The 27,489-nt window shown below is 41.5% G+C and overlaps 1 protein-coding gene across 1 annotated transcript in view; it reads left to right on the top strand.

The window, feature by feature from the left end:
• Window positions 1-15,841, top strand: part of LPL (lipoprotein lipase) — a 34,613-nt gene extending 18,772 nt beyond the window's left edge. Inside the window, exons 5-10 of the mRNA XM_063919999.1 lie at window positions 521-763; window positions 2,345-2,587; window positions 3,035-3,155; window positions 6,345-6,527; window positions 9,778-9,885; window positions 11,933-15,841. Coding sequence (XP_063776069.1) covers window positions 521-763; window positions 2,345-2,587; window positions 3,035-3,155; window positions 6,345-6,527; window positions 9,778-9,885; window position 11,933 — 899 coding nt within the window. The 3' untranslated portion in view covers window positions 11,934-15,841. The remainder of the gene's footprint in view (window positions 1-520; window positions 764-2,344; window positions 2,588-3,034; window positions 3,156-6,344; window positions 6,528-9,777; window positions 9,886-11,932) is intronic.
• The last annotated feature ends 11,648 nt before the right edge of the window (window positions 15,842-27,489 follow it).

Here is a 27,489-nt window from a genome sequence, read left to right on the forward strand (position 1 = left end):
TAATTGGCTTCAGTCGCTTCAGTCCCGTGTAACTCTGCTGCTCCAAGTGTCTTTCTCGCTAAAAATGTGCTTATTATTCCCATAAATAAAACAACTGAAAGTGACCAAACCTCATTGCTAGATTACACTAATCAATGTGATTGTGATGTGCGACATTTGTGTGCGACTGACTCTTAATTTGCGGAAAAGGGCTCTAATGCGTGCGACCGCGGCTTTATTTCCTGCCAAATTAAGTTGTGATTAATATGTGACCTTGTATGTGTATAAAACCAATTCCTGTGCAGATAATTTCCCTGCCCAGCTTCTGTAGTACACTGTGAATGGCTCGTGCTGTATGGCGTAACGATGCTAGGTGCACAAGGACACATCTATACATAGGCAGACTTATTATTTGTTTTACTTCACCACACATTACGTTTGTAACCAAATGTTCTATTCATGTATCTGTTGCTATCTTCAAGGGAATGTGGCCACTTTAAGATTTCCAATGCTCTCTAACTTACAATGTTATTCTATGCAGGTTTGGATCCAGCTGGGCCCAGATTTGAATTTGCAGAAACCTCTGTTACTCTGTCTCCTGATGATGCAGATTTCGTGGATGTGGTGCATACTTACAGTGTGGGCACCCCTGACCGCAGCATAGGCATACAAAGGCCTGTTGGACATATTGACATTTATCCCAATGGTGGGAACTTTCAGCCAGGCTGCAATATTGGAGACACTATACGGCTTATGGCAGAAAAAGGACTTCGTGGATTCATAGGTAAATGAGTACAAAAATATTTCACTTCAGAATCTTGAGCACTGACTGGGACAGTGGATAGCCAGAAGAGACATCTGCTTTGTGTGCAAATTGGGGAGTTACAAGCTCAGCACTGAACACAATCAGTGGAGTTTATGAATGTGTGTGTAAAGCTGATGCAGGGCCGTAACTATGGCTGTGCTAATGCTGCCATCACCCAGGAACATGGTGACGACATCGAGGAGCAAATGCAGGATTTCTGAAGGGAGGTTCCATATGTTTGATTTTAGAGCGATTGTCGCCAGCCCATGAAGGATGCATAATTATAATGCAACAAGCTATAGTCTACCCCAAACAATGTGCACTTTATACAGTACTTTAGACATATACAGGCTCAATTATCAATGTAAGCCACTACCCAGATTCTCTCTCTGATATGATGATTGAGCACTCAGATCCACAGACACACACAGCAGATTTGGTAAGGAAATATGCTGCCACTGTGCATATGCAGCAGCTCCATTCCACCCTTTACACAGCATGTAGTGGCAGCTAGCCAAGCTGTGGGAGATGGGATACCAGGCAACTGGAAACCCCTGTGCATTTGTCTATGGCATCATTGGTGCTATTTGAAATGCAGGATGCATGAAACAGCATCCTGCAGCTTGTAGTACTGCTACAAATAATGCTCTATGCAGGACTGTACTTTCTGGTGCTGGTGGCTCAGTTCTTTCTGCGTAACATCATAATGTGTCATTTGTTGGCGGCAGGGCTAGCATTGAGCTGATTCAGAGGGTCGCCCTGCTCTGGCACTGAGCTGATTGAGACTGAGTAGTATACAAGTTTGTATAGAGTATGCTCCGTGATTTCACTCTGCGCATGCTCAAAATGCAAATACCCGTATTTGCGCCTAGGCATACTTGTGTAATTCTGGCACTTACAGCATATCTACTTGCACCTGGAGAAGACAGATATAGTGTGGGTGAGGGAGTAGAGCATTCTAATATAGGTCAAGTTCAATAAGGCCGTGTTTACAAAACTGTTGACCAAAGAAACAGTTTTAGGCGGGGTATCATATCCTATAGCATGTGCAAATACACGCTTTGTAAAGCATGAGCATATGTGGAAATACACTCTTTGGGCCGGATTCAAATGCTGTTTCCCCCCTCCTGGCAGCGATTCTAATGTTAATGCCACCGGCAGTATTCTAATGTTAATGCCAATGGGCGCGACAAGTTAATTTCAGCTCGCTACCCCCTGAGGTAGCGAGCTGAAATGCATGTAAAGAGACCCATTTGGGCACCCAAATGGGTCTCTTCACAATCGTGCCCATTAGTGTAGCCAGATTTAGGTGCTTTGCGTGCCTAAACCCGACTGTACTGGTCGCGTTCAGCGTGATAAGGGAGCCATTTGAATATCGCCGCTCTATCTCCCATCACTTCTGATGGGAGATAGGGGACACGTGAACATTTGAATTGCCCTCTTTATCTGGGCACTTTTTTCAAGGTACTGTATATACTGTATTCCCGTTTAATCAAAAATACTGCACCAATCCCTATTGTTTACAATATGTAATTATGTTATTTTCTCTTATATTTCAAGACATGGACCAGATTGTGAAATGCTCTCATGAACGTTCCATTCACCTCTTCATTGATTCTCTTCTTCATGAAGAAAAGCCAAGCATGGCCTATCGCTGCAATTCAAAGGAGGCCTTTGATAGAGGACTTTGTCTAAGCTGTCGGAAAAATCGTTGCAATACCTTAGGTTACAAAGTCAATAAGATACGGGGAAAAAGGAGTGTAAAGATGTACTTGAAAACTGGTGCTCAGATGCCTTTTAAAGGTATAATTCAATGTATTAAGTTTATAAGAATAATTCCTTTGAAATTAAAATATAGTAGTAATAATGATGATGATGATGATGATGATGATGATGATGATAATAATAATAATTTAGTTGCACATTGCAAATTTTACAGTTCACATGGAAGTTGTAAAAAGAGCAACTGTACTCAAACAAACAAAAAAGTATTTGGACTTTGATCATGAATTGAGTGTAAAAGAAAAAAAATACACAAAAATATAATAGGACATAGTATACGAAATAGTACACTAATACATAAATTACTAATATGCACACCCTCAAACAATAATGACAAATACATTAATCAGCAGTATTGGACACATATTTATAGACTAACTAAATTTAAAGGAGTATATATTCTCTTCTGTAAAAAAAACCCCAAATTGTACGCCAAATCTGATGTATTCTTTTTGTTTGAATGTTTAGTTTTCCACTATCAAGTAAAAGTGCATTTCTTTGCAAAGAAGAACCTGACTGTAATCAACCAACCATTCCTAGTCTCCTTGTATGGAACAAATGGGGAAAGTGAAAACCGACCACTTACACTGTAAGTATACTGTACTGTGTAATTAAAATGTTGTATAGATATAAATGGTATGTACAGGAATTGCTTGATAGTCTAGTTTATATCACACTGGATACATTTTTAAGTATGATAATGCAATACAACAAACTAAAGGTATGCAGTGGCACGCCGACGCTTGGAATGCCGGCAGTCAGAATACTGGTGCCGGAATCCCGACACCCATCAGAATCCTTATGCCAGAATCCTGACAGTCAGCATCCCAAACATAATTATGCAATGGAGGGTTACAGTTAGGCGGCACGGGGAAGGGGGGGGGGGGAGGATTAGGGTTAGGCACTAAGGGGAGGATTAGAGTCATGCTATGGGAAGGAAAGGTTAGAATTAGGTAATGTGGAGGGATGTTAGGCTTAGGTTGCAAGAAGAGGAAGTTGCTCGGAAACCCCCCTCTTCTTGGCAAGTGACTCAAATTATGACAACAATAGCAATGGTATACAGTAGGAATACTAGAGCTGCCGCCACATTATGCAGTTTAAGGGACAGAGCAGAGCTGCTGCACATGCCCTTTGGTAGCAGCTCCTTCTATCAAGTTTGCTATGTCCTCAATTACTGCACTGGATCAGAGCGTAGCTGCCAGGAAGAACACAAAGGAGCCTTACCATGAGGTGGGAGAATGTGTGCTTAGAAAGTGCAGTACTGGTTATATTATGTTTGTGTATATATTTATTATAGTAAGTTTAACCTTTTCCTGACCACTTATTTATATAATTTAAATATATTTGGTACAGCCTATACTAGTGCCATCACTGGCCTATACTATAGAATATCTGGAGTGTTAAATATTAATACTGTATTCCATACAGTATCCAGTGTATTAAAAGACCGATGTGTACATTAATGTGGTATCCGTTCAGATGGTCAACAATGTTAAGGTCGACACTCATTAGGTCGACCGCTATTGATCGACATTGACATGGTCGACATGGACAAATGGGTGACACATGCAAGTGTCGACATGGGTCAACATGCAAGTGTCGACATGAGTTTTTCACATCTTTTTTCTTTTATGGAACTTTTTCATACTTTACGATCCACGTGGACTACAATTTGGAACGGTAACCTGTGCCGAGCACAGCGAGGTACCTTGCCCAAAGCATGGCAAGCAAAGAGAGCCATGCGATGGGACACGGTGCACTAGTTGGGGTTCCCCGTCACTTTACGCAGAAAACGACACAAAAAAGTAAAAACACTCATTTCGACCTTTTCATGTGTCGACCTTTCATGTGTCGACCACTTTCATGTGTCGACCATTTGACCATGCTGACAATGTCAATGTCGACCAATAACGGTCGACCTAATGAGTGTTGACCATAACATTGTCGACCATTTATACCGGAACCCATTACTGACTGTACAGGGTAGTAGTTCTTCTACAGCTCCCATAGACTGCAGCACTTGCTCCAATGTTCCGCAAAGTGGGAGATTGTGGATTGCATTTGGAAACCCCCCTCCAATTTGCCACTAGAGGGTTAGGGGAAAGGATTAGAATACTTACCCACCAGGTGTCGTTCATATGACCGCTGTCATGGAAGCGCCTTTATCCCATACTCAACCCAACTAAAATGAGATTCTTGCAGCAGAATAAAACATTATACCAGTTCTTTTATTTAAAGATGATAAAGAATGTTTGTAGTCATAACAAAATCCTTCTTGGAAAATATTGGGAAGAATACTGAGAACTGTCTCAAATAAAACATGAACTTTAATTTTTAACAGGTGCGTGTAAAAGATCTTGCTTGAAAACAAGACATGTGAACCAAAAACTGTATTTCCCACTGAAATGTGTTCATAGTTCTGATTTAGAGTTAGTAATAAATCAGATAAAGGGTGTAGGTTTGCTTGCAGAGAAAACACTGGCTGCTTTTCAATGTAGCACACAAATACTGGGCAACTTTCATTTAATATTGTGAATTAGAGTTGAACAAGGATGTTCCCCCTCCTAACTCTAAATCTGTCAACACATAAATCTGTCCACACCTACCCCTAATGGGACTCACAGATCATGGCTTGTAAAATATGATTAAAGGACCACACAGTTGCGTGCATTTGTACAATGATGGATAAGCTGCACAAAACATAAAGCGATTTTACGTGAATGTGTAATTTTGTACACATCTCTAGCATTTGCACTTGGTGTACCTCAGAAATAACAAGTGTGTATGCTTTCACCCCACCGCAGAGTAAAGATAGCATAGAGATGTGGCGTAGAAGTGTTAGTAGTAAATGCCAAAACTCCATTGCCCTATTTGTGCAAATGATTATTGTAATGATGTGTTATATATACAAGAGGGAATTGTGTTATTCCAGTTATTAATAATTGTGACTTGTTGCACATAAAATTTAATTAAATACAAACACAAATGTAAAACAGTAATCACCTGTTTCTTTCCCCTATAAAAAATCCAATTGGGATTTTATTTCATGCAGTAGACCAAATAGAAATGTCAATGCATTAATGTGAATATACAGATGTAAGTTCATATAATAAAAGTGTTTAGTACACAATTAGCCAGTCAGTAGCAGCTAAACAGTGCTGCTTATGGTAAATCATCATCATCATCATCATCATCATCATCATCATTTAATATTGTTGCACCAGCCCCTCAGCACCTACTAGAGACACTCCTCCTGATAAGTATGTCTGTGCCTTCATAGTTTTGTGAATACATTATTACTGTATTCTATCTATGCTTACATTCACCTTCTTATGCTGTTCCACCATTTCAGACATACAGTATGTGTCCAGACATAAGACGTAATTCGGAAGTCTTGATCTATAAAATGTTCATAGAGTGATTTGCTTAGGCCCAGATTTATCAAGCCTTGGAGAGTAATAAATTGCACGGTGCTAAAGTACCAACCAATCAGCTCCTAACTATCATTTTTCAAACACAGCCTGTAACATGGCAGCTTGGAGCTGATTGGTTGGTACTTTATCATTGTGCTATTTATCACTCTCCAAGGCTTGATAAATCTGGGCCTTAATGTTTTGATTGATACATAACCTTGGTTTTTTAACTATTTTATCTAAATATACATTGATGGGATGTAAAAAGTTTATAGAGCTTCACAGTCTGCTCAGTAGTTCGGTATATTCAGCCAAGAATGCAATAGGCATTAGGAATACTAACCAAATTTGTTTGAATCTTTTAGAGCTGAAATGTCGACCAATAAGACCTACTCCTACTTAATTTATACTGAACTAAATGTAGGAGAACTGCTAATGCTGAAGATTAAATGGGAGAAGGACTCTTACTTCAACTGGTCAGATTGGTTCACAACATATGCATTTGATGTTCAAAAAATCAGGATAAAATCAGGAGAGCTACAGAAAAAGTAAGTAACAGTTATTTGGAATATGCCACATACACAAAATACTTATGCATTATAAATAGCTATGTTTTCTTTCATGTAGTTTTGTAGAGTTGATATGAAAACGTGCGTAAAATTAGAGAGATGTATGCTACCATAACTTTGTAGCACCAATAGAATAAACTTACCACTAGCCCTGTGCAGGGATGGACTTGGGTTCCAAAATGGCCTGGGCCTTTGGCACGTGTGCATGTCATGTTGGCACGCGTACAAGATACAAGGGGGCATGCCGTGAGTCAGGGGGGCATGGACTTGCAACGCGACACGAGTCAGGGGGGCCCTTCTGGCATATACCAGAAGTGCCATATCATCGGCCCTTCTGGCATATGCTAAAAGAGCCAGATGGGCAGTCCGACCCTGGCCCTGTGTGTTGTACATAGCTTTCATGAATAATTATCTGCTGAAACAACTTTGAATTTAGATTTTTGAACAGAACAAACAGCAACCCCTCACCAATGGTTTACTAGAATACAAGCCAATACATATACTGTTTTATTTTTCAATAGAGAGGGGCACCATGACATGGGAAGAGAGGGGGGTGTTCTTTTGCGCTCACTCCAGAAAAAGTGGGTGTGGTATCTCAACAAGGGGTGTGGTTTCACCGGGAATGCCGTATCCATATGTGATGCCTTGTAGCAGCAGAGGGAGACAGGAGATAGCAGGTGATATGGAGAGTGAGTGATGTAGGGGAACAGAAGATGGTAAGGCAGTGGGTGATGGTGAGAGATACTGGGAGACAGAGAGGCTGTCAGTGACAGGGAAAGTAAGAGGGTGACAGGGAGGCAGTGGATGAACCCAGGGAGAGGCAGAGGGTGACAGGGAGAGGGAGACAGGGGAGGCAGTAAGTGACGAAAAGGGTGATAGGAGATAGAGGGTGATGGGGAGATAGTGATGCAGGGTAGAGGTAGATGGTGAGGCAGTGGGTGACGGGGAGAGATAGTGGGAGACAGAGAGGCAGTGGGTGACAGGGAGGCAGTGGATGATGCCAGGGAGAGGCAGAGAGTGACAGGGAGAAGGTGACAGGGAGAGGCAATGGGTGACAGGGAGACGGTGATAATGAGAAGCAGTGGATGATATACAAGGGGGCACTGGGATGGATGGAAAGGGGGTAGTGAGGTGGTAGTGGAAGGGAGGATACTAGGCTGGAAAAGGGGGGACACTATGAATGGATGGACTGCGGGGGTTCTTGCTGAGGGGCAGTTAGATGGAGGGAGTGGGTTGGTGGGGGAGAGAAGGGGGGAGACACTGGGCTGGCAGGGTGGTAGACACTGGAATTCAGGAGTCAGTGAGATACTGGGGAACACTGGGCTGGATGGGTGGACAGTTTGTGAATGGGGCACTGGGTAGGATGTGAAGGGGCAATGAGATAGGGATAGCAGGGGAGAACACTTGGCTGAATGATGGGGTATCACTGTGACTGAATTGGCTAGGTGGTTCTAGGTGGGAGGGCAGTGATATGTGATCAGTTGGTTGGTTGGGCAGGGAAGGAGGGAGCCACTAGGATGGGTGAGTCATTAATGATGGGGAACACTGGACTGGAGGAAGGGCGCACTGACCTGATGCTGTTCAAATTTTGGCCTTGCCCTGAACATTGGCTGCAGCCACACACTCATACAGAAGCCTATTGAGCAGTGCTGCAGCTTTATCCCTTGGATGGCTTCCTTTCCCTGGTGGTGCTGTACAGTGCTGTGGTATGGGGTGCTGCTGTGCATTGCTTTTCTAGCGGGAGGACAAGAGTGCAACAAGAAAGAGGGTCACAGTTCAATCAGTAACAAGCTCAGCCTACGATTCAGAATGCAAAAGGGGTGGAGCTGGGCTGATCATGTATAGCTGCCAAGGGGAGGGCTGACAGGCTGACTGACAGCCAGCAGCCACATCCTTACTTGCTGGATGCTAGCATGTTGCTGCACAAAAAACATATCCTAAACAACAAGGGGGTCACATACCTTGACGCCTCCCCACCTCCCCCAAATCCACCACTAGCACCACTTGTTTTGCAAGTCAGGTCCAGGACACATTATAGCTCTGGGCTAATGGCTACAGCTGCCTTACTGTAATTTGCAACTGGATAGCAGATGACACATTTGTGCAGACCCATTCTGTGTTCATGAGTAGCAGTGCTTGCCTATCATAGTTTATCATACTGTATGTAAATGTTCATCTGAAATAATCTACAAAGATATATTCAAGTTTCAACATGACAATGAAACTAGATGAATCTCTTCATAAATGATAATCCATGCCAATAATTACTACGGGGTGATTCAAAAATAGCAGTACACCCTTTTGTTTCAAAAACTGTGCAGGAAATGGGAAAACTGAATACTCCAGTAAGGTATGGGTGAGGTGAGCTATCTTTTAGGGTAGGTACTGAACATGGGCGCCATCTTGAAATCGGCCATATTGAATCTAAGTCAGTTTTTTCAAATGGATCGGGTGACCTGTCAGACAACATGAGAATTTAATGAAAATTGTATTGCTGCAAACAGATTTGAAATAACAGTTATGGTTCAAAAGTTACAACAGTTTTTTTGTTAGAATTACAGGCTGAACTGTTCTCCATAAAGGACAGTCATTTAATGTGTGGGCGTTGTGCTGCATTGTGGGCTCTTCACGAAGGATGCCAAAACCATTGTTGAGGTTGTCTTGTCAGTAGCACTTTTTGGATGACCACTGCCTATGACTTGTCAGCCACAGTCCCAGTTTCTCGGAATTTGTAAATTAGGCACCTGACAGTGTTATGTGAAACTGGAGGTCTTTCTGGGTGCCGGTTGTTAAAATCTGCAACTATGACACGTAAATGACATTTGAAAAAACTGACTATGATTCAAGATGTCCGATTTCAAGATGGCGCCCATGTTCAGTACATACACTAACAGATAGCCCACCTCACACATACCTTACTGGAGTATTCAGTTTTCCCATTTCCTGCAAAGTTTTTGAAACAAAAGTGTGTACTGTGACTTTTGAATCACCATGTATATTAAAAATTCACACAAAGCTGAACATAATACTATCAGGGCAGCATTTCTCACTGATGAAGCTCAGAATTTTAACATAAACAAAAAGATACAAAGCAAAACACAGAACATAAGAGCAGCATAGTCTAAATTTGTGGATATCTGGAAACTTACTTTTATTATTATGAGGCTGTCTTTTTGCATTTGTATAGGTACAGTAAATCAAGTTAATATGTGTGTATATTTTTTTTCAGGCTAGTATTTTGTCCCCAGAATGGGAAACATGCCACTATCACGCGAGGAAAACCATCAGTGGTATTTGTTAGATGTAATGAACACTCCGTCTTGAAGAAACAAGACTGGTATGAACAAACTAACTTATTACTGTCATAAATAAAATATTACAAAATGATCTGCTAACATAAGTGCAGTAAATAATAACAACAACACAATCATTGTTTATCTAGAACATATGTCTAATTGGCAAAAAGAGTAAGTTGGTAGTGAGCATCTATTCTACATCTTTGCATTGCCCCACTCCGGGATGTAAACAGTAATTCCACTTCAGAAATGATGCTGCCTAATTACAATTACTATACAAGGTACTATAGCTTTCTAGAAGAAAATTGCTAAAGAGTGTAAATATTGAAAAACTGGTTGGCAGAAATTTTTTTTTTACAAAGTATAAAGGCTGGTATCCAACTGCACAGCAAAAACGCACTAAAATCCTGTAGTGCGATAATATATCGGGCTATCCAATTTAAGCCTGTTTTTGCCATGTGGTAAATTGCCCATTTTCAGGCGATAACACAGGCGATAAGTTCCTAGACCCATGCAATTTTGCGAGATAAATGGGTCTCTGAGGGCTGCTTATCAGTGATTCTGCTTTGCATGCCTGAGCAACGCGAACCCTAAACCTTGATTTGTATCTGTGGTCAGGCTCTAATTGGATAGCCCAGGGGAAATACATTAACCATGAAAATTTGCTGTGGTTATTTGGACATCCCCTTATGCAGGCAATATTTTGAGACCTATGATGAGTTTTTATACATTTAAATTGGGCAACATTATTTTGTTTATTTTGCCTTCTAATGCTGGGACCAACATTTTACCTGACAGGCTGTAACCAATCAGATATCATGGGGACCGTGAGGTATCTCACAGTGTATATCCAACCCCCCTTGGGAGGAGACAAGTTACCATTCCTGTCATGAGAAGGAATGGTTGAAATATCCGTCTGTCAGCATGGCAATACATACAGCCAACTTGCATCAAATCGACATGCTGGGCAATTTGGCATGTCTGATTAGTATTTTTAGATCGACCAAGCAAAAACACAGTACAATTATCTAGGCAGTCTGCCAATATAAGGTGGATTGCCCAGATACTTGTATAATTGTATGCATTAAGGAAATACCAACAGGCTGGGCAAGCCCAACGTTGTTGCTTTTTTTTTTTTTTGCAAAAAATTGAGAAGAAATATTGATTATATATGGAAGGCATCTTAAATATATATACTGTAACTGTAATGAAAATAAGTGTGCACTAAATGCAGTATCCATAAGTCTGCTAAGACATGTAAATACAAAATATGTCAGTACTAATGTAAGCCTATAACAGGCATATCTATTGAAGTTACCCATAACTGTCATGTCATTAGGCCCCGTCCTCAACAAATGCCTGTGATTCATCGGTCCATGGGTAGGGGGTGGGGCTAAATTATGCAAATACCATCTTTTAGCCCCACCCCCTCCACACTGCAGCTGCTCTTGTAGTTTTTTTCTTCTTCATCCCTTCCAAGGCATGCGGGGGAACTACCCCAAAAAATCGTGAGTCTTCCATAGCTTCTGGGAGGGTAGGCAAGTATGCTCCCATAGTAATATATAGTAACGAGTAGAGAACTGTACCACTTTCTATTTCCTTTAAAGCCCAAATCATTTTCAGAAAAACAATGTATATTCAAAAAAACATTCATCAACTGGCAAAGTCACAAAGCTATGTGACAATGGCTCAAACCGGCAACCTCTGTAACTCAATTTCTAAACTGCACTATTGACAGCAATACTCTGTAGCCTGTATATATATATCAAATAAGAAACATAGAAACAGTACAATACATATCTAATATTACTGGCTGTTTGCTGTCGTCATATATACTAAACTTTTTGAGAGACATAAACATAGTTTACATTTATACTTTTCACTCACATGAATAGATGCTACTTACCTTGTCTAATGTAATTTACAATATAGCGTAAATATGATTCACTTGACTTTCAGTGCATTATGTTTGACAATCTGACAATATACAACTATTTCACTTATGTAATATCCTGTATGATTTATCAACTTAGACATGTAATCACCTATTCATGTGTCATAATAACTTTAATATGATTTCCTTTACAGATGTGAAAAATATTCTGCACTTCAAAGCACAAATTGTATCATTTGCCGTTACTGAAGCTCTGAAGAACAAATACATCTCTGTTACTCAAGCCATAATATTCTGGCCTTAAATTAAGTCTGAACAAAGTACATATCATATTAGAATATTAGAAATTGGTAAATAGACAAGACATAGCAGACTGTTCCTTTGTAGTGCAATATCTGGGGAAAAGAAGAAGAGGCAAAGTCAGACTATGATCCATATAGCACCCATTCCTGAATAGGAGCTGTAGAATTATGCATATTTATTTTGGTTAAAAAAAAATGGTTACAAACAAAATGTAGTAATAAATAATATAAGTTCTGACCATACTGTATGTGCACTAGAACTAAAACTAAACATGGAAACTTGAAAGCCATATATGTATTTAAGAAAGTATATCTGTGTGATGCATTATACCATCTGGCTATGAAATCAGCATCTCTCATTTTAAACTGAAACCAATGTTCCTTTCTGCCACAAATTAGGTTTTTATAACTGTTCTATACAGTATTTTCCATGAGAACATGCGTCTTAGTCGCAAACAGATGCGACAAGCCGCTTCATGAAACGGATTATTTCATATGTGACACTTATATATCTCTGTGAGTCTGAATCCGTATATGAAATGCTACAATGCAGCAGCCGTAGCTTTTTTTCACGCCAAGTTCTGTTGTGCTTCGTATACAGACTCAGATGTACATAGAGGTTAGGTGTATGAGGAGTCATCTGTATTAAGATGTTGAAATATTTATGATGGAAAATATTTTTTCCCCAAAAGATGACTCCCATGAATGTAGGACATAAGCATATTTTGGATAGAAAATAGTTTTTCAATAACCATTACTGTTTTGATCTGTAGAACATGCAGGTTTTTTTTAAGACTGTAGCTTATTACATTGCTAATTAGCTCAGTATTGTTACATATTTATTGTAAGTCTACTAGTTAACACCGAGAACATTTAATCAAACTATAAATATATAGTTGCCTATGTATCAAGCTTTTTTTCCATAAAATTATGTAGAAACTAAAGTTTATGCATAATTGTGTGGTTTGTATGTTTGTGTGGTTTGTACATTGTATGTACTAATAGCATAATGCAGGAGATTATTATCAATGGAGACTATGAGCTGACCCCTACTGCATGTACTAAACCCTGAAAAGCAAAGCTTTTCAGAGGTTGGCCACGTAAGTTTACACCTTCTTCAGATGGTGTAAACTTATTTTAGCCTATGGAGGCATGATAGCAGGAGAGAGATCTTTCGGTCTCCCTCTCACAGACACAGTCCAGCACCATGTCAGATTACCCTGGAGGAGTTTTTTGCAAATGTGAAAAACTCCTCTAAAAATGCCAGGGAAGTAACTCATAGAGACAGCAGTTGTTACTACCACTGTCTTTGCAGGTTTCCCATTGTATATAGTGGGGATATTTTCATTAAAATAAAAATATCCACCACGAAACAGAGTGTTTATAATCTTGACAGTGTCACATTATTAATACACTAGTTACTGACGGAACAACATAACAGTAACGTCAGCGCCAGCAGCTGTGCGCGCCCGAACAGAGCAACACGTCATTTGCTCTTCTGGCCCCATCTAGTGGCCGCTGGTGGGCACAAAATTCCCCCTATAGGGGTGAGTAGCAGCTTTAGCCTTTTATTATATAGGATATGCCCCTTAATGTTAATTGACATATTTTAATTAAATATATACTTTAACATCAATAATTGTTGCAGTAAGAAAAAATCCTTTATCATTTATTATATCCCCTAATAAATCCTTAATAAATGTGTATTATATTGATTTACACCAGGTTATTTTAAATCAGAAAATGATTTACATTTTAGAAGTTAATAATTGATTTCAGTCATAACAAATAATTTGTGCATGTATGAAAAAAAATGAATGAAAAATTAAAACTGCTTGAAAAAACAACAATGTATTGCCAATTGAATCTTAATGTGGGGAGGATTTATATAACGTCATATATATTATAAAGACACAGTAGAGTTTAATTGAAAAGACTGATCTGTACTGACTGGTCCTGTATTGAATTTATGAGCAACTGGGCTTATTGGAAATACTGTACAACTATAGAGTAGCAGCCTGTTTAAATATGAATGTGTTATACTTTTGGGGAATGAGAGAACAATGACTCTTCTTACATAGTTAGCTAAGAAGGGTACATTCCTGTTACATATTTAGTGTTCTGTAATAAAATGCAAACGATTACTCATGTATTTGTCAGTGTTATAAGATGAATTTTTCATAAACATTTTATTAATTAGACTTACCACTCCTAATAATACAATACAGTAATCATTTCAGAAGCTTGTTTTTAATTTAAAATTATTTAATACAATGCACATTATTATATTTAATATACAAAACATTTTCAAATAATATTAGAAAATGGAAATGTTGTATTACAATTTCATGTTTCAGAAATGTTGTATACAGGACTATTATATTGAGAATTTCTTAATATCTCCAAATCAAATTGTACCTTTATGCATGTTTTCTGCAGTCACAGAGATTGCTAAGAAACAGTTGTAGCAATGTTTTAACTTTAAACAAAATCTTAAATGATAGGATTAGGGCCTAATTCAGACTGGATCGCTGCAGCGGCAGCAATCGCAGTCTTAATCCCTATGTGGAGTGCGCTCACCCCCCCTCCCCCCCCCGGGTGCCGGTGAGATGATAAAAGTATCTCAGGGCTGCGATCGCCTCTGCCTGACTGATAGGCAGAGGCGGTCGTGGGGTGGGAGGGGATGTGCCAACGGCGTTAGAACGCCGTTGGCGGGGCGTGGTCTGGACAATGGAGGCGTGTTTAAAATTTAAGCAAAGCTTAGTGTATGTATTTTAACAGAATATTCTGATCAATATTTCAATATGACCTATTACCTTACATGCAGTACAGTGGAAGCCAGAATTAAGTATGCTAAGTGAATAAAACTGAGAATGCATTCTACAGTATCAATTCACTAGTAACCAGGGCATCACTAAAGCCATTCATGAATAATGTACATACAGCAGTCTGACTAATTTTTATGATGTACTTGGTCCTAGTTTAGTGAATGAATTTACTAGGACCAAGTACATCATAAAAATTAGACTGCTGTATGTACATTATTCATGAATGGCTTTAGGAACATATATTTTTACAGCTGCACTTAAAAAATAAATAAAAATAAAGTGATAATAAAATGTACATTTCTTACAAGCTAGAATCCACACTAGTTAAATCTCAAAGATTCAAACTGTGTTTTTGACACAGCAAACTGAAGAGAAACATTAAAATACTACCTAGTCACACCCAAATATTAAAGGTGTGGTATAGTAGAGATTACCACTGCATTTCCTATAAGCTGCTCACAACATCTTAAATACAAATTCCATATGTTAAATATGAAGAATACTAAATACCTTATGACATGTCCTACGAACCACTCTAGTATGCTCCCCCCCCCCTTCTCCCCCCCCCCCCCCCGCCTTATATATACAGTGGTCATGAAGGCTGTCTTATTCCCATCAACCTGACTCGGGAGAACATTTCCAGACCATCTGATACATTGGGGTTTTCTCATCACTCCTGGGGTTGCCTTTTTTTCATAGAAGTGTACTGGTCATCAATAACAAGTTGTCCTCAAGAGCAAGGGCAGCCCATCCTGATGTGGCAGATATTGGTGACACTGCAACATACTGTAGTATCATATGATTATCTAACAGTAGGTGCCACTCACTCTAATATAGGCTGCAGAATGAAGCTTGGCTATAAGGCCTTTACCAGATGTAACACCAGTGTTGTAAAGTTTGTACCTGGTTGGAAGCAGGACAGAAAAACTAAACATATTTGTGTTATCTTATTAAAATATTTTTTTCTATATGCAATATTTGATATTCTTGTAGCTTTTCTCCTCATTGGGTTTCACTAGGGAGGGTGTTGAGAACTCAGTTTGGTTAGTTTGTTTGGCGTACTGTAATATGGGGCTTCAGGTTTTATATGACCACTGTAAGAGATCATGGGCTATTGCCAAATGATAAGAAAATTGTGCTCACCGAAAACCTATGTACCAATCCCAAATTACATTGGTCAAATGCATCCATAGGCATACTAGTTGTAAAAACATTTTGGTCCCATGCCTTCAAAGGATAGCCTTTGAGCATATACAAAATACCATAATGTATTCCCCATTTCAACAATATAGTTAGGGTGAAATTCCTGGAAATACACATATTTTTGATATAAAGTTAACTTTAGAAAATGAGTAATTTTCATATATATATATATATATATATATATATATATATGATATATATAATTTAATTTGTACAGTAGCATTCACAATAGCGTAGATACTGTAGTGTAATAATCTTCATAAATTAAAGGCTTAGTGAACTTACTTTGTGGAGTCATGATCTAATTTGTTACAATGTGTCAATAATTTAATGTCCAAACATTTGCAGTGGGATGTAATGGAGACCGAGCTCGCCGGAAGTGTGGGATGCCGGGCGATCTTGGATGTTTTTTTAAAGGGACAATCAATTACAAGGCAAAACCATGCCTTGGGATTGTCCCTTTAAAAAAACGTCCGAGACCTGCTGGCATGCTGCACCTCCAGTGATCTCGGACTCCATTACATCCCACTGTTGATATCTACATTTTCAGTAAACAAAATAACCTCTTTCTGTGATCAAATATATATAAAGTCAAAATAGATTTTGAAAGTTCTATATATGGTTGTATCAAAATAAAAATGTAACTGTTTCAAAAAGCCTAAAATAAAAGTAACAATATGGGACTATACCATATTTTACACCACTTTTAAAGATTGTTACATAAGGAACATATTACAAATACACTATTTATTCACTTTATACTGTATGTATGAACGTAAATTATATTTTGTAAGAATGTTAGAGTTTTACTACATTTTTTACTCTAAATGTAAATATTGTGTCTTTTGAAATATTGTTAATACTATAAATCATTTATTTTTTAACACGTATGTTTCAAGTAAAAATAAAGAATATATTAGTGCAAAAAAATCAGACATTTCTCTTTATTTTATAAGATCTATATTATAAATGGTGCAATATATTATTATTATTATTATTATTATTAATAATAATAATAATAATAATAATAATAAAAAGCAGGTTGTTCATTAATCAATTAATTACCCTTTACTGTGCCTCTTAAATTTTATATCATATTGTAATTTGAAAAATTAAGATTATATATGTGCAGTATTGTAGATCACAACCGTGCTACTATTAATCCGCTTTCTCTCAATTTTGCAACTGCCAGTAGCAAATAATCAGATTCTACTGTACCTATCATTTTAGTTCATAAATGCTTCCTTGAAGCTGATTGGCTGCTACAGTATATACAACTTCTCCACATGCCCTCCTCTCCACTCTTTAGAAGGCTTGATATACAGTATCTCCCCCTAAGGTATCGACTTGATTTTTAAATAAATTATTGAATCTAACATCACCACCTACTCGGTAGTGAAATACACATTCTAACTATTCTTGTAATAAACAACCCTTTTCAATGTTGGTAAACATGCCCAGACACAGAGGGTATCCCCTTGCCACCTCTACAGTCGAGGCTAAATATACTTAAGTACTGACCATGGAACAGGATCTCTTTTACTGCATGATCACTAGTTAATGATAATCTACTGTATGTCAGTCTTTGGAGAAATGGTTATGCTCAATAATCACAGTGTCATGGCTAACCGCAGGTGTGAATGAATACTGTGCCTTATCTTACTGACATTTCGTTTTGGTCCACCTTTCAAGTTTTTCTATTGACCTTTTCCTTGCCTTTTCTGTACATAGTGTTTTATCCCATGTTCAGAGTATAACAGATCTGTGTTGTGTTTCACCCAGAGGTGAAATGAGCGACCTGCTAGATTGTACCTGCATGCAGGCCAATCTAGCACCGGAGATAGCAACGTGCATGACCATGCGTCGCTGTCGCCGGCACCCCTACATATGGAGCGATATTCAGCTAATTTCTAAGCAATCTAGTCAGATTGCTTAGAAATCAGCTGACCATCGCTCCGTGTGTACCCCCTTTAACAGACAAAGTCATCGGAAGGTGGAAACATCTTATAATTTTCAGTACATTCTACTATACTGTATACTCATATACTGTACATGTATTGTGAAGGGTGCCTTTTTAGCATTGCACACACTGGTATACACGTCTGTTAGCTAGAGATGTGCGTTTTGGTTCTCTAGAAATCCAAACCTACACGAATTTTGCGGGTCCAAACCGAACCAAAACCCGGTCTGGATCTCTCGAGGAGATCTAATGAGTCCTGGTTCGGATCTTCCTGTGGGTTGCAATTAGAATTTTAAATCTGAATTTTTGGGTTTTGGATTGCCAAAATTACATAATTTTAGCTATTTTTATCCATTGTCAAAAAATCCAAAACCCAATATTCTGATTTTTAAATCCAAATTCCAAACCAAAACACTTGAGGGTGGTTTTGCAAAAGCAAAACACAATGATGAAATTAGAACCAAAGCACGATGCGCCGTACACATCCGGGCAGAAGAGAGACTGACTGAGCCCAGGTACTTTTCAGGGAGTGTGGCCTAATCACAGGAGGTGTGGCCATGCAACCCTAGAAAAAAATACAGAAAAAATAGTACTTTAAGCACCTCCCTAGCCACACTACAGCCCAGCACACAGCAGCATATGTTGGGCTGAGGAGAAGAGCTGCAGCTGCTGCTGTCAGGTAAGGAAGGGGGAACCTGGGCCCGGGTAACTAGTACTCTCTGCCTCCCCTCTCTGTGCCACTGTACACATCTCTAGTATTAGTTCAATTCTGATAGTCACTTGAGTTAGACAGATGAAAAATGACCACATTGTCAGGCGGGATGTAGTTATGATCCCAGCAGTCGGGATCCCGGCGGTCAGCATACCGTTGCCGGGATCCCAGCCGCCAGAATGCCAACAGGGGGCCCAGGACTATTCCACTCGTAAGTGTCCACGACACCCGTAGAGTGGGAACAAAACCTGTGGCGAGTGCAGCGAGCCACCAAGCCCGCAAGGGGCTTTGTTGAACTCACCCTCCCCCCGCTGGCATTTTGGCAGCCGGGATCCTGACATAGGTATGCTGACCGCTGGGATCCTGACCGCCGGTCACCTGATACTACCCCTGTCAGGCAACAGGTTCTGTTGAAACATTGATAATAATTAGCTGAAATACAGTATAAATAGCGAGTGGTTACTTAAGGCCCTTACACACTGGGCGATTTTGAGCTGAAAGCAGCTCACTTTTGGTGTGTTGAGCTGCTTTCAGCTCAAAACCGCCCAGTGTGTATGCCCCGGCGATGAGCGGGGAGCGCTGATGCGCGCCCCCGCTTCATTGCCGGCAGCCGCCGTTCATTTACTGGTATTACCAGTAGATGAACGCCGGGGTGAGCGGCTTTTCATAGTATCCTGCTATGGAAAGACGCTCACCCCTAGCTGACATCGCTGGGCTGAGGGGAAAATCACTCAGTGTGTATGCACTCAGCGATTTTCAGCCCAGCGATGTCAGCGATCATCGCTGTGCATACACGCTGGGTAAAAACGCCCAGTGTGTATGCACCTTTAGACATCAACATTTCTTGTTTTTGAAAGGTTCTTAACAAAAGTAATATACTCACAATGCTAATTTGCCGCAAACTCAGATTTCTGATACGTCCAAGCTAACTGTCTGTATAAGTGGATATGGATTTGTTAACTGTTTAACCTTATTTGGAGCCCAAAGCAAATATTAGATTGATTTTATGGCATTAGCAAACCTTAGGTCCCATGGGTGTCGTAGTTTTAAATTTCAAAGTTTGTGACCCTTAGTTATGACAGACATGCCCTGATTACAGAAAACAGGACATTGCCCTCTGCTTTAAATACACGTTTGCCAGAAAAAGCTGTTGTAACACTGAACAATATTTGGCCTTTATTTGGTTCCTAAAACAATTCATAAGTTTCAATTAGGCATTGAACACAATTCTAGTCTTGATTCCCTTTATTTAAGTGGAAATTCATAAAGCACACAAATAACCACACAAGCAACAATTTGCCCATTGTAGCCAGAGGTTAAAGTGAGCCGACGGTGCGGACCTGCATTCCATTTCACCTAACCCAGAATGAGAGCACGGAGCTGCATGGGGATGCCGGGCGCCCACTGAGGTTATGTTACCAGCGGGTGCCAGCACCTTCCCCTCAGGGGCAGCAGGCTTCCGGCTGTGTGCAGCTGTGTGCAGCTGTGTGGCACTATGGGAGAGATGTCATGGTGTCTCTCCCATAGATCTGAGAAGCGGGTGGCCAGGCGGAGGTCAGCGTTCCGGAAGCAGGAGCGGGGCTGGTGAGTATTGTGTTTTGTTGTTGTTGTTTTTTTGTGTGTGTAGGCGGCACTACTAGGGGGCATCTCTACAGGGGGCATCTCTACTGGGGTCATCTGTGCTGGGGCAGCTCTACTGGGGGCATCTCTACAGGGGGCATCTCTACTGGGGGCATCTCTACAGGTGGCATCTCTACTGGGTGCATCTGTACTGAGGGCATCTCTACAGGGGGCATCTCTACTGGGGGCATAACTACAGGGAGCATCTCTCCTAGGGGCATAACTACAGGGGGCATATCTACCGGGGGCATATCTACTTGAGGCATCTCTACTGTGGGCATCTCTACTTGGGCCATATCTACTAAGGGCATCTCTACTGGGGCATAGCTACATGTGTCATAACAACTGGGGGCATAACCACAGGGGGAATATCTACTGGGGGCCATATCTGTGGGGGCATAACTACTGGGGGCATCTCTACTGGGCACATCTCTACTGGGGGCATAACTACAGAGGGCATATCTACTGGGGGCATAACTATGGGGGCATTATTACTGGGGCAATAATACATGGGGCATTACCACTGGGGGCATATCTACTGGGGTACTACTAATGAGGGCATTGTATAGGGGGAACTTCATAAGGGGCATCACTCCTGGGGACATAAGGGGCACTACTACTGAGGGCACTGTATAAGGGGCACCAATACTATGGACTCTACATAACGGGCACTACAACTGTGGGCACTACCGCTACAGTGGGCATTACATAAGGGGCACTACTACTGAGAGCTTTGTATAAGGGGCACTACTGCTGTGGGCATTATGCATATTTGGGGATGCTACTACTGTTGGCTTTGTGTATAAGGGGCACTACTGTGTGTCATAACATGAATAAGGGACACTACTATGTGGTGTAATGTGAATAAGATTGTGCTACTCTGCAGCGTAATTTGAATTGGGGATACTATTGGGTGACCATGGCCCTTTCTATTTCAGACCACGCCCATTTTTTTTGCACGAGCAGGCTTTTGCGGGGATGAGTTCCACCACCTCTCTAGGACCATGAGATGTTGTGAGAAGCAGTGATCTGTCCATTTGTGGACTTTTTTTGTGGGCAGGACTGCATATGTAAAACACTGCCTTGATGTGTAATGCACAAAGTGGAAGCCACAGACAGACTGTTAAACTGGTGCCCTAATGGCCAATTCTGCTACTTGGTTTGAGTGCCAGGTAAAAGGATCATTGCATTGGTAGATCCTGTAGGTGTTGACACTGGTGTCAGAGGTATGTGATGGAGGTCAGTCCACATGATAGATAGCCTGTGTGTCTTCAGAGGCACTCAGGTTCTGCGTGGTGACCCGATGTGCAACAATGTTAGTGGTGATTCTGCAATCATGCGGCACTGTAAGCAAAAAATGCAATTGCAGTGGGCATCCTTTTGCATGGGTAGACTCTGCCCATATAAGCATATAATTGCAATTGCATATGGCAAATCACGTCAAGAGGAGTAGAAAGAGCAACCACACCTGAATAACCCCCCCAGTGGCTGCAGTTGCAGTGTCAATACCAGGCTTGTATTGTTGTTATAGATAGGTCCACTAAAGTTAAATAAGTAGGTAGTGAATGGGGAGTCCTGGTGCACACACCTCATACCTGTTTGGTCTTACTCCTCTCCTTGGTCTAGGATGTTCCCTGGACCCAGAACTTTCTCCTTCTCTCCTTTCTCCTTCTCTGGAGCCGCCACTGAACATGATGCTTCCTTGTATTCCTATTTATCTGTTTGTCCATATTGTCATTTTTTTTGTCTCCTCCATGGCGGCGGCCATTTTGTTGAGGACATTTCTATTCAAGTATCCTCATTCACAGCTGCAAAGGCAGTCCCCTCTCTGTCCAGGCGTTGTACTGCAGTCCCGTCAGTCCGCCCCTAATGGCGGCCCTGCTCATAATACTAATGTTCTTGTTTTTTTTGTTTTGTTTTGGTGGTAGAACACTGTTTGCCCTTGTAAAGTTTAGTTTCATTTTATTATATGTGGTAATCTGTTGCATGGGGAAAAGGGTGGTAGCCTCAGGCTTTTATGCCCAATGCTATTCAATTTTTCTTTGGTGTAAATTTGCTGCTAGCACACATTATCCCATAGATTCTGGGAAAAAGTACTTGGAGCTATGGGTTACAGTGCTCACTGCTCTTGGCTACCACGATAAGGATTTCTGTTAGACTGTTCCTCAGGCTGTAAGTTTATCAATTGCTGTCGCGGGCTGAAATTGAATAGCCTCAAAGTTATGATCTATGTACTCGGAACCCGAGAGATAGGGTGGCAATAGATGAGCTCCGAATACAGAAACGTGATGCTGCGGTACAAACTGAGATTCGCAGCTACCCCTAACAGAAAACCCTGACTCCATTGTCCTTCCCTAGTGGTTGATTAACGCCTGCGAGACTATGGTTTCTTGTGGCCATGGCAGCCGTGTTTGAACGGGCGATTAGGTCTGCCCGAACTCCGATGCCCCCCAGTCTTAATAGGTGACAAGGCGTTAACCAAGACAGAGAGAGAACAAGGGGAAAACTAACTAAGACAGACAGGACTACGAAGGGGGAAACTACAGAAAATAATAACTAATTTCTGTGCGGCGCGGCCACCAAGAAAAACCGTAACCAAAGTAACGCTGCCCATATGCCGAATACGAATCCGTCGTAGTTCGGCAAGGACAACAGTGGCGGAACCTCCGCAGAAAACACAATGACAAGAGAATTAGGATAATACAGCTTCAGCCATAAGGTGCGGCAGAGCCGCTACTCACGACACCGGGAAAGGTGCACGTAGAAGCAAACAGGACCCCGAGACTGAAGATTCAGGATCACAAGACTGGAAGGCAGGAACCGATTCCCAGGACCGGGCTCCGGAAAACGGGATGCAGGATGCAGGAACGAACTGGCTGAAAGCAGGAACACTCCAGAGGCAGGGTACAGGCTCCACAGGAAGCTATCACCGGTGGGGATGCACTGCCCTGACTCCAATAAAAAGGCCCTGCAGACCAATGAGAGGAGACACAGCAGCCCAGCCCCCCGGACCCTGATCATCGCACCTGTCTCTGGGCGAGCAGTGTACAGCGTCCCGGCTGCTTAGCAACAGCCGGGATCGCAGTGCAGGGCGGCCGCCTGGCGTCCCTGGTTGCCAAGCAACCAGCCGGGGATGGAGAGCCAGGGGCGGAAGTGACACGCCGCCCCCCCTCTGCCTAGCAACGGCCGGGAGCCGGCGCGATGCACTGCCGCCCCTGACACTCAATAGGCAAATTACCATGTCTAATTGAATCCGGCCCTATAATTGCACACTATAATGTATGAAAACCATAAATAAATAAAGTGTTTAAAAAATAAATGCAACCTTGTCAAGCACTTTTCATGTAACTGTACATTCCTCTATAGACCAGGTCAATTTCTCATAGCAACTGTAAAACACTGACAACTCCAAACACAAATTTTTGTGATTCATTATTGTTCCAATAATTAAACAAACAGTATAACAGCACTAAAATAGATGTAATTCACATAATAACCCATGGAGCATTACTTGGGTAACCAACCAGGTCAATTTTGCTTTGTAAATGATTGCAGCTTTAAAAATACGGGCATTCTCGGCTGGAGTCCAGCACCCCCGGCAAGTCGGACCCTATTAAATTTACACCATAGTATGAAATGTATGAACAATTACATTTTTGATGTATTTCTAATTACATTCAAAGTTTCCTTTTGGATTATCTCCAGCGCGTTACCTCCAAGTTTCATATAGTGTATACAGCATGATCTTTTAACTTTCCACTACATAGTTAAATATATTGTGCAGCGCTATAGCTGTACCTTATCATCAGGTATTATTGCTATAAATGTGTCGGTAAGTAGACACAATTTTTTCAATGCCTATCTATAGAAATATAATAAACAGGTTTCTGCTCACCCAGTCTGTATCTTCTGTCAAGGGCAGTCATAGGCTTCCAGATAAGAATAATGGGGGTCATTCCGAGTTGATTGCTCGCTAGCAGTTTTTAGCAGCCGTGCAAACGCTATGCCGCCGCCCACTGGGAGTGTATTTTAGCTTAGCAGAAGTGCGAACAAAGGGATCGCAGAGCAGCTACAACATTTTTTTGTGTTGTTCCAGAGTAGCTCCAAACCTACTCAGCGCTTGCGATCACTTCAGACTGGTCAGTTCCTGTTTTGACGTCACAAACCCGCCCAGTGTTCACCCAGCCAAGCTTGCATTTTTCCTGGCACGCCTGCGTTTTTCCGAACACTCCCTGGAAACGGTCAGTTGACACCCAGAAACGCCCACTTCATGTCAATCACACTGCGGCCACCAGTGTGACTGAAATGCTTCGCTAGACCCTGTGCAAAACTACATCATTCGTTGTGCTCGTACGATGCACGTGCACATTGCGCCGCATGCGCAGAACTGCCGTTTTTTAGCCTGATCGCTGCATTGCGAACAAATGCAGCTACTCAGAATGACCACAAATGTGTATGTCTCCAGAGCTGAATGATCCTGTGGTGGGATGAAGAAGCTTATCTTTTTCTTTCACCCATTAGCGTCAATGCAAACTCAAAGAACCTGATAGTGTTCAAACAAAATGGCTAAATGTTTGACAACAAAGTGAGTTTTTAATTAACAGTTCCTAAAAGAGATTTTGTCATCAACATAATTCAACGTGAAAACGTCTGGAAAGAAGTAAGGGACAAAATACATGTTGTACCTTTAATTGTAACTACCAAATGAAATACTGTAAGTTGGTTTTATCGATAAAAGTGAGCAATTTGAATTGGATTCTGGATGATGGCAGGAGCCAGTATAAGGATTTGCAGAGTGTTGTGGTTGCGGCAGATATGAAGCAGCAAGTGAGGAAGAACAATCTTTGATTTCAAGAACGTATCTACAGTACCATAGGTGCAGGCAGTCCAGCTGCTATGGTGCCCAGAGATGGGAGGGGTAAAAGTTACATGTGTTATATACATTTTTTGCCATTGGGTGGTACGTAAGGGTCCTTTCAAACTTTTTCTTTGGGGCCTGCAATATATCTAGGTATGCCCCTGGACCTGCTCATTGTAGTGTGGTATAAAATGAACTAGAGGGCATTTTAATGTTATATACATATGAACCGGGGCACTGTAATGAGGCACAATATGAACGGGGAGCACTATATCATAATGTGAATTGGGGGTACTGTGCGGCATAATGTGTACTGGCAGCTCTGAAATGTGACATACTGTAGAGTGAACTTGAGAATTACTGTGATTCATAAAAAAACTAGGGCACTACTATGGTGCATAACATTAAATAAGGCTATACTATGGGTCAGAAAATGAACTAGGGCCCTATTATAGGGCATAAAAGTAACAACTGCTGCAGAGAAGTGTCTGTCTAGAAGCATTGGGACAGGGGCCCTTTGACCCACAAAGTTCTGGCTACACCCCTGTTTGATGTAGCACTTAAAATGGATTTAGGTGATAATGGATGATGGATTACTACTGCTTGTAATAATACATTACTGAAAAGAAACAAAAGATCAAAAATACACATTCATCATTACCTTGCCTGTTTACTGTGTAGCTATTGAGAACTTATAAGGTCCTGATGTAGCAGGAATAGTGATGGGTGAATTGATAATCACCAAGAATCAACAAATGTAACATGTCTATACTGTAGCTTCATGAAGGAGTTTACAGCATCAGTGGCACCAATACTTGCTACTATTCTAATCCTTACCTTAACTTCCGTTCTGTGGGGGTCATTCCGAGTTGATCGTACGTAGCAACTTTTTACTGCCTGTGTGATCAACTAGACTATGGGGGAGGTTTTTTTTTGGATAGCTAGACTGCGAACGCTTGTACAGCCGTGCTATGCAAAAACATTTTGTGCAGTTTCTGAGTAGCTTTCAACTTACTCACCCGCTGCGATGTCTTCAGCCTGTCCGGTCCCAGAATTGACGTCAGGCACCCGCCCTGAAAACGCCTGGACATGCCTGTGTTGGACTCACCACTCCCAGAAAACGGTAAGTTGACGCCCCGGAATGCCTACCTCCTGTCAATCTTCTTGCAGTTGCGGTAGCGATCGATTTCTTCGTTCTTCTTGCCAGCCACCGCGCATGCGCAGAACCGACCCATTCGCACAGCTGCGAAAAACAGCAGCATGCGAATGGGTAGGAATAACCCCCTGTGTTCTGAAAAATAGCAGAATTAGTGAGTGCCAGGCCCATGTGCAATAATATGCTCTGCGTCTCACCCCTCCCCCACCCACACAAAAGAAAAACAAATGTAATTTCTCTTGCATTTATTGCGCTACATGCAACACATATGGGGGTCAATCCAATAACCTGCATAGTTGGCAATGCTGAAACGCCATCAACGGCACCGCATCTTATGCCCCTCGCGGCCCGCTCTCGGCTCTAATCTCAATGAGCAGTTTTGTGCAAGTTCAAGCTGCTGTAAAGTGTGGCTGTTGCATTGCTAACTCGCACCCACAAAGACATCGTGAGTAGTTGGATTGACCCCAGAGTGTAATAAATGTAATACAAATTAAATTTGTAAGCTATATCCTCATTTTGTATTTTTTCTCAGATATGTGCTTGCATCTCTCCAGTGCCATCCCCCATGCTTCTCACTAGCTCCATCCCACTGCATCTTTATAGCACCATCCCGCCAACATCATTCAACCTGCGTCTCTGCAGTGCCATCCCCCTGTTTCTCGCCAGCACCATTCCCCAGCGTCTCATTTTCATTCAACCTGCATCTCTAAAGCACCATTCCCCCGGCTTCTCAACAGCACCGTATAACTGCATTTATACTAGTGATGAGCGGGTTCGGTTCCTCGGAAACCGAACCCCCCCGAACTTCACCCATTTTACACGGGTCCGAGGCATACTCGGATTCTCCCGTATGGCTCGGTTAACCCGAGCGCGCCCGAACGTCATCATCCCGCTGTCGGATTCTCGCGAGATTCGGATTCTATATAAGCAGCCGCTCGTCGCCGCCATTTTCACTCGTGCATTAGAAATGTTAGGGAGACGACGTGGCTGGCATCCTCTCCGTTTATTGTTGAACTTGATTGTGCTTTATTGCTTAATTGTGGGGAGGACTGGGGAGCAGCTGTATAATATAGGAGGAGTACAGTGCAGAGTTTTGCTGATCAGTGACCACC

Source organism: Pseudophryne corroboree, chromosome 1 (assembly GCF_028390025.1).
Source record: "Pseudophryne corroboree isolate aPseCor3 chromosome 1, aPseCor3.hap2, whole genome shotgun sequence".
Classification (NCBI taxonomy): domain Eukaryota; kingdom Metazoa; phylum Chordata; class Amphibia; order Anura; family Myobatrachidae; genus Pseudophryne; species Pseudophryne corroboree.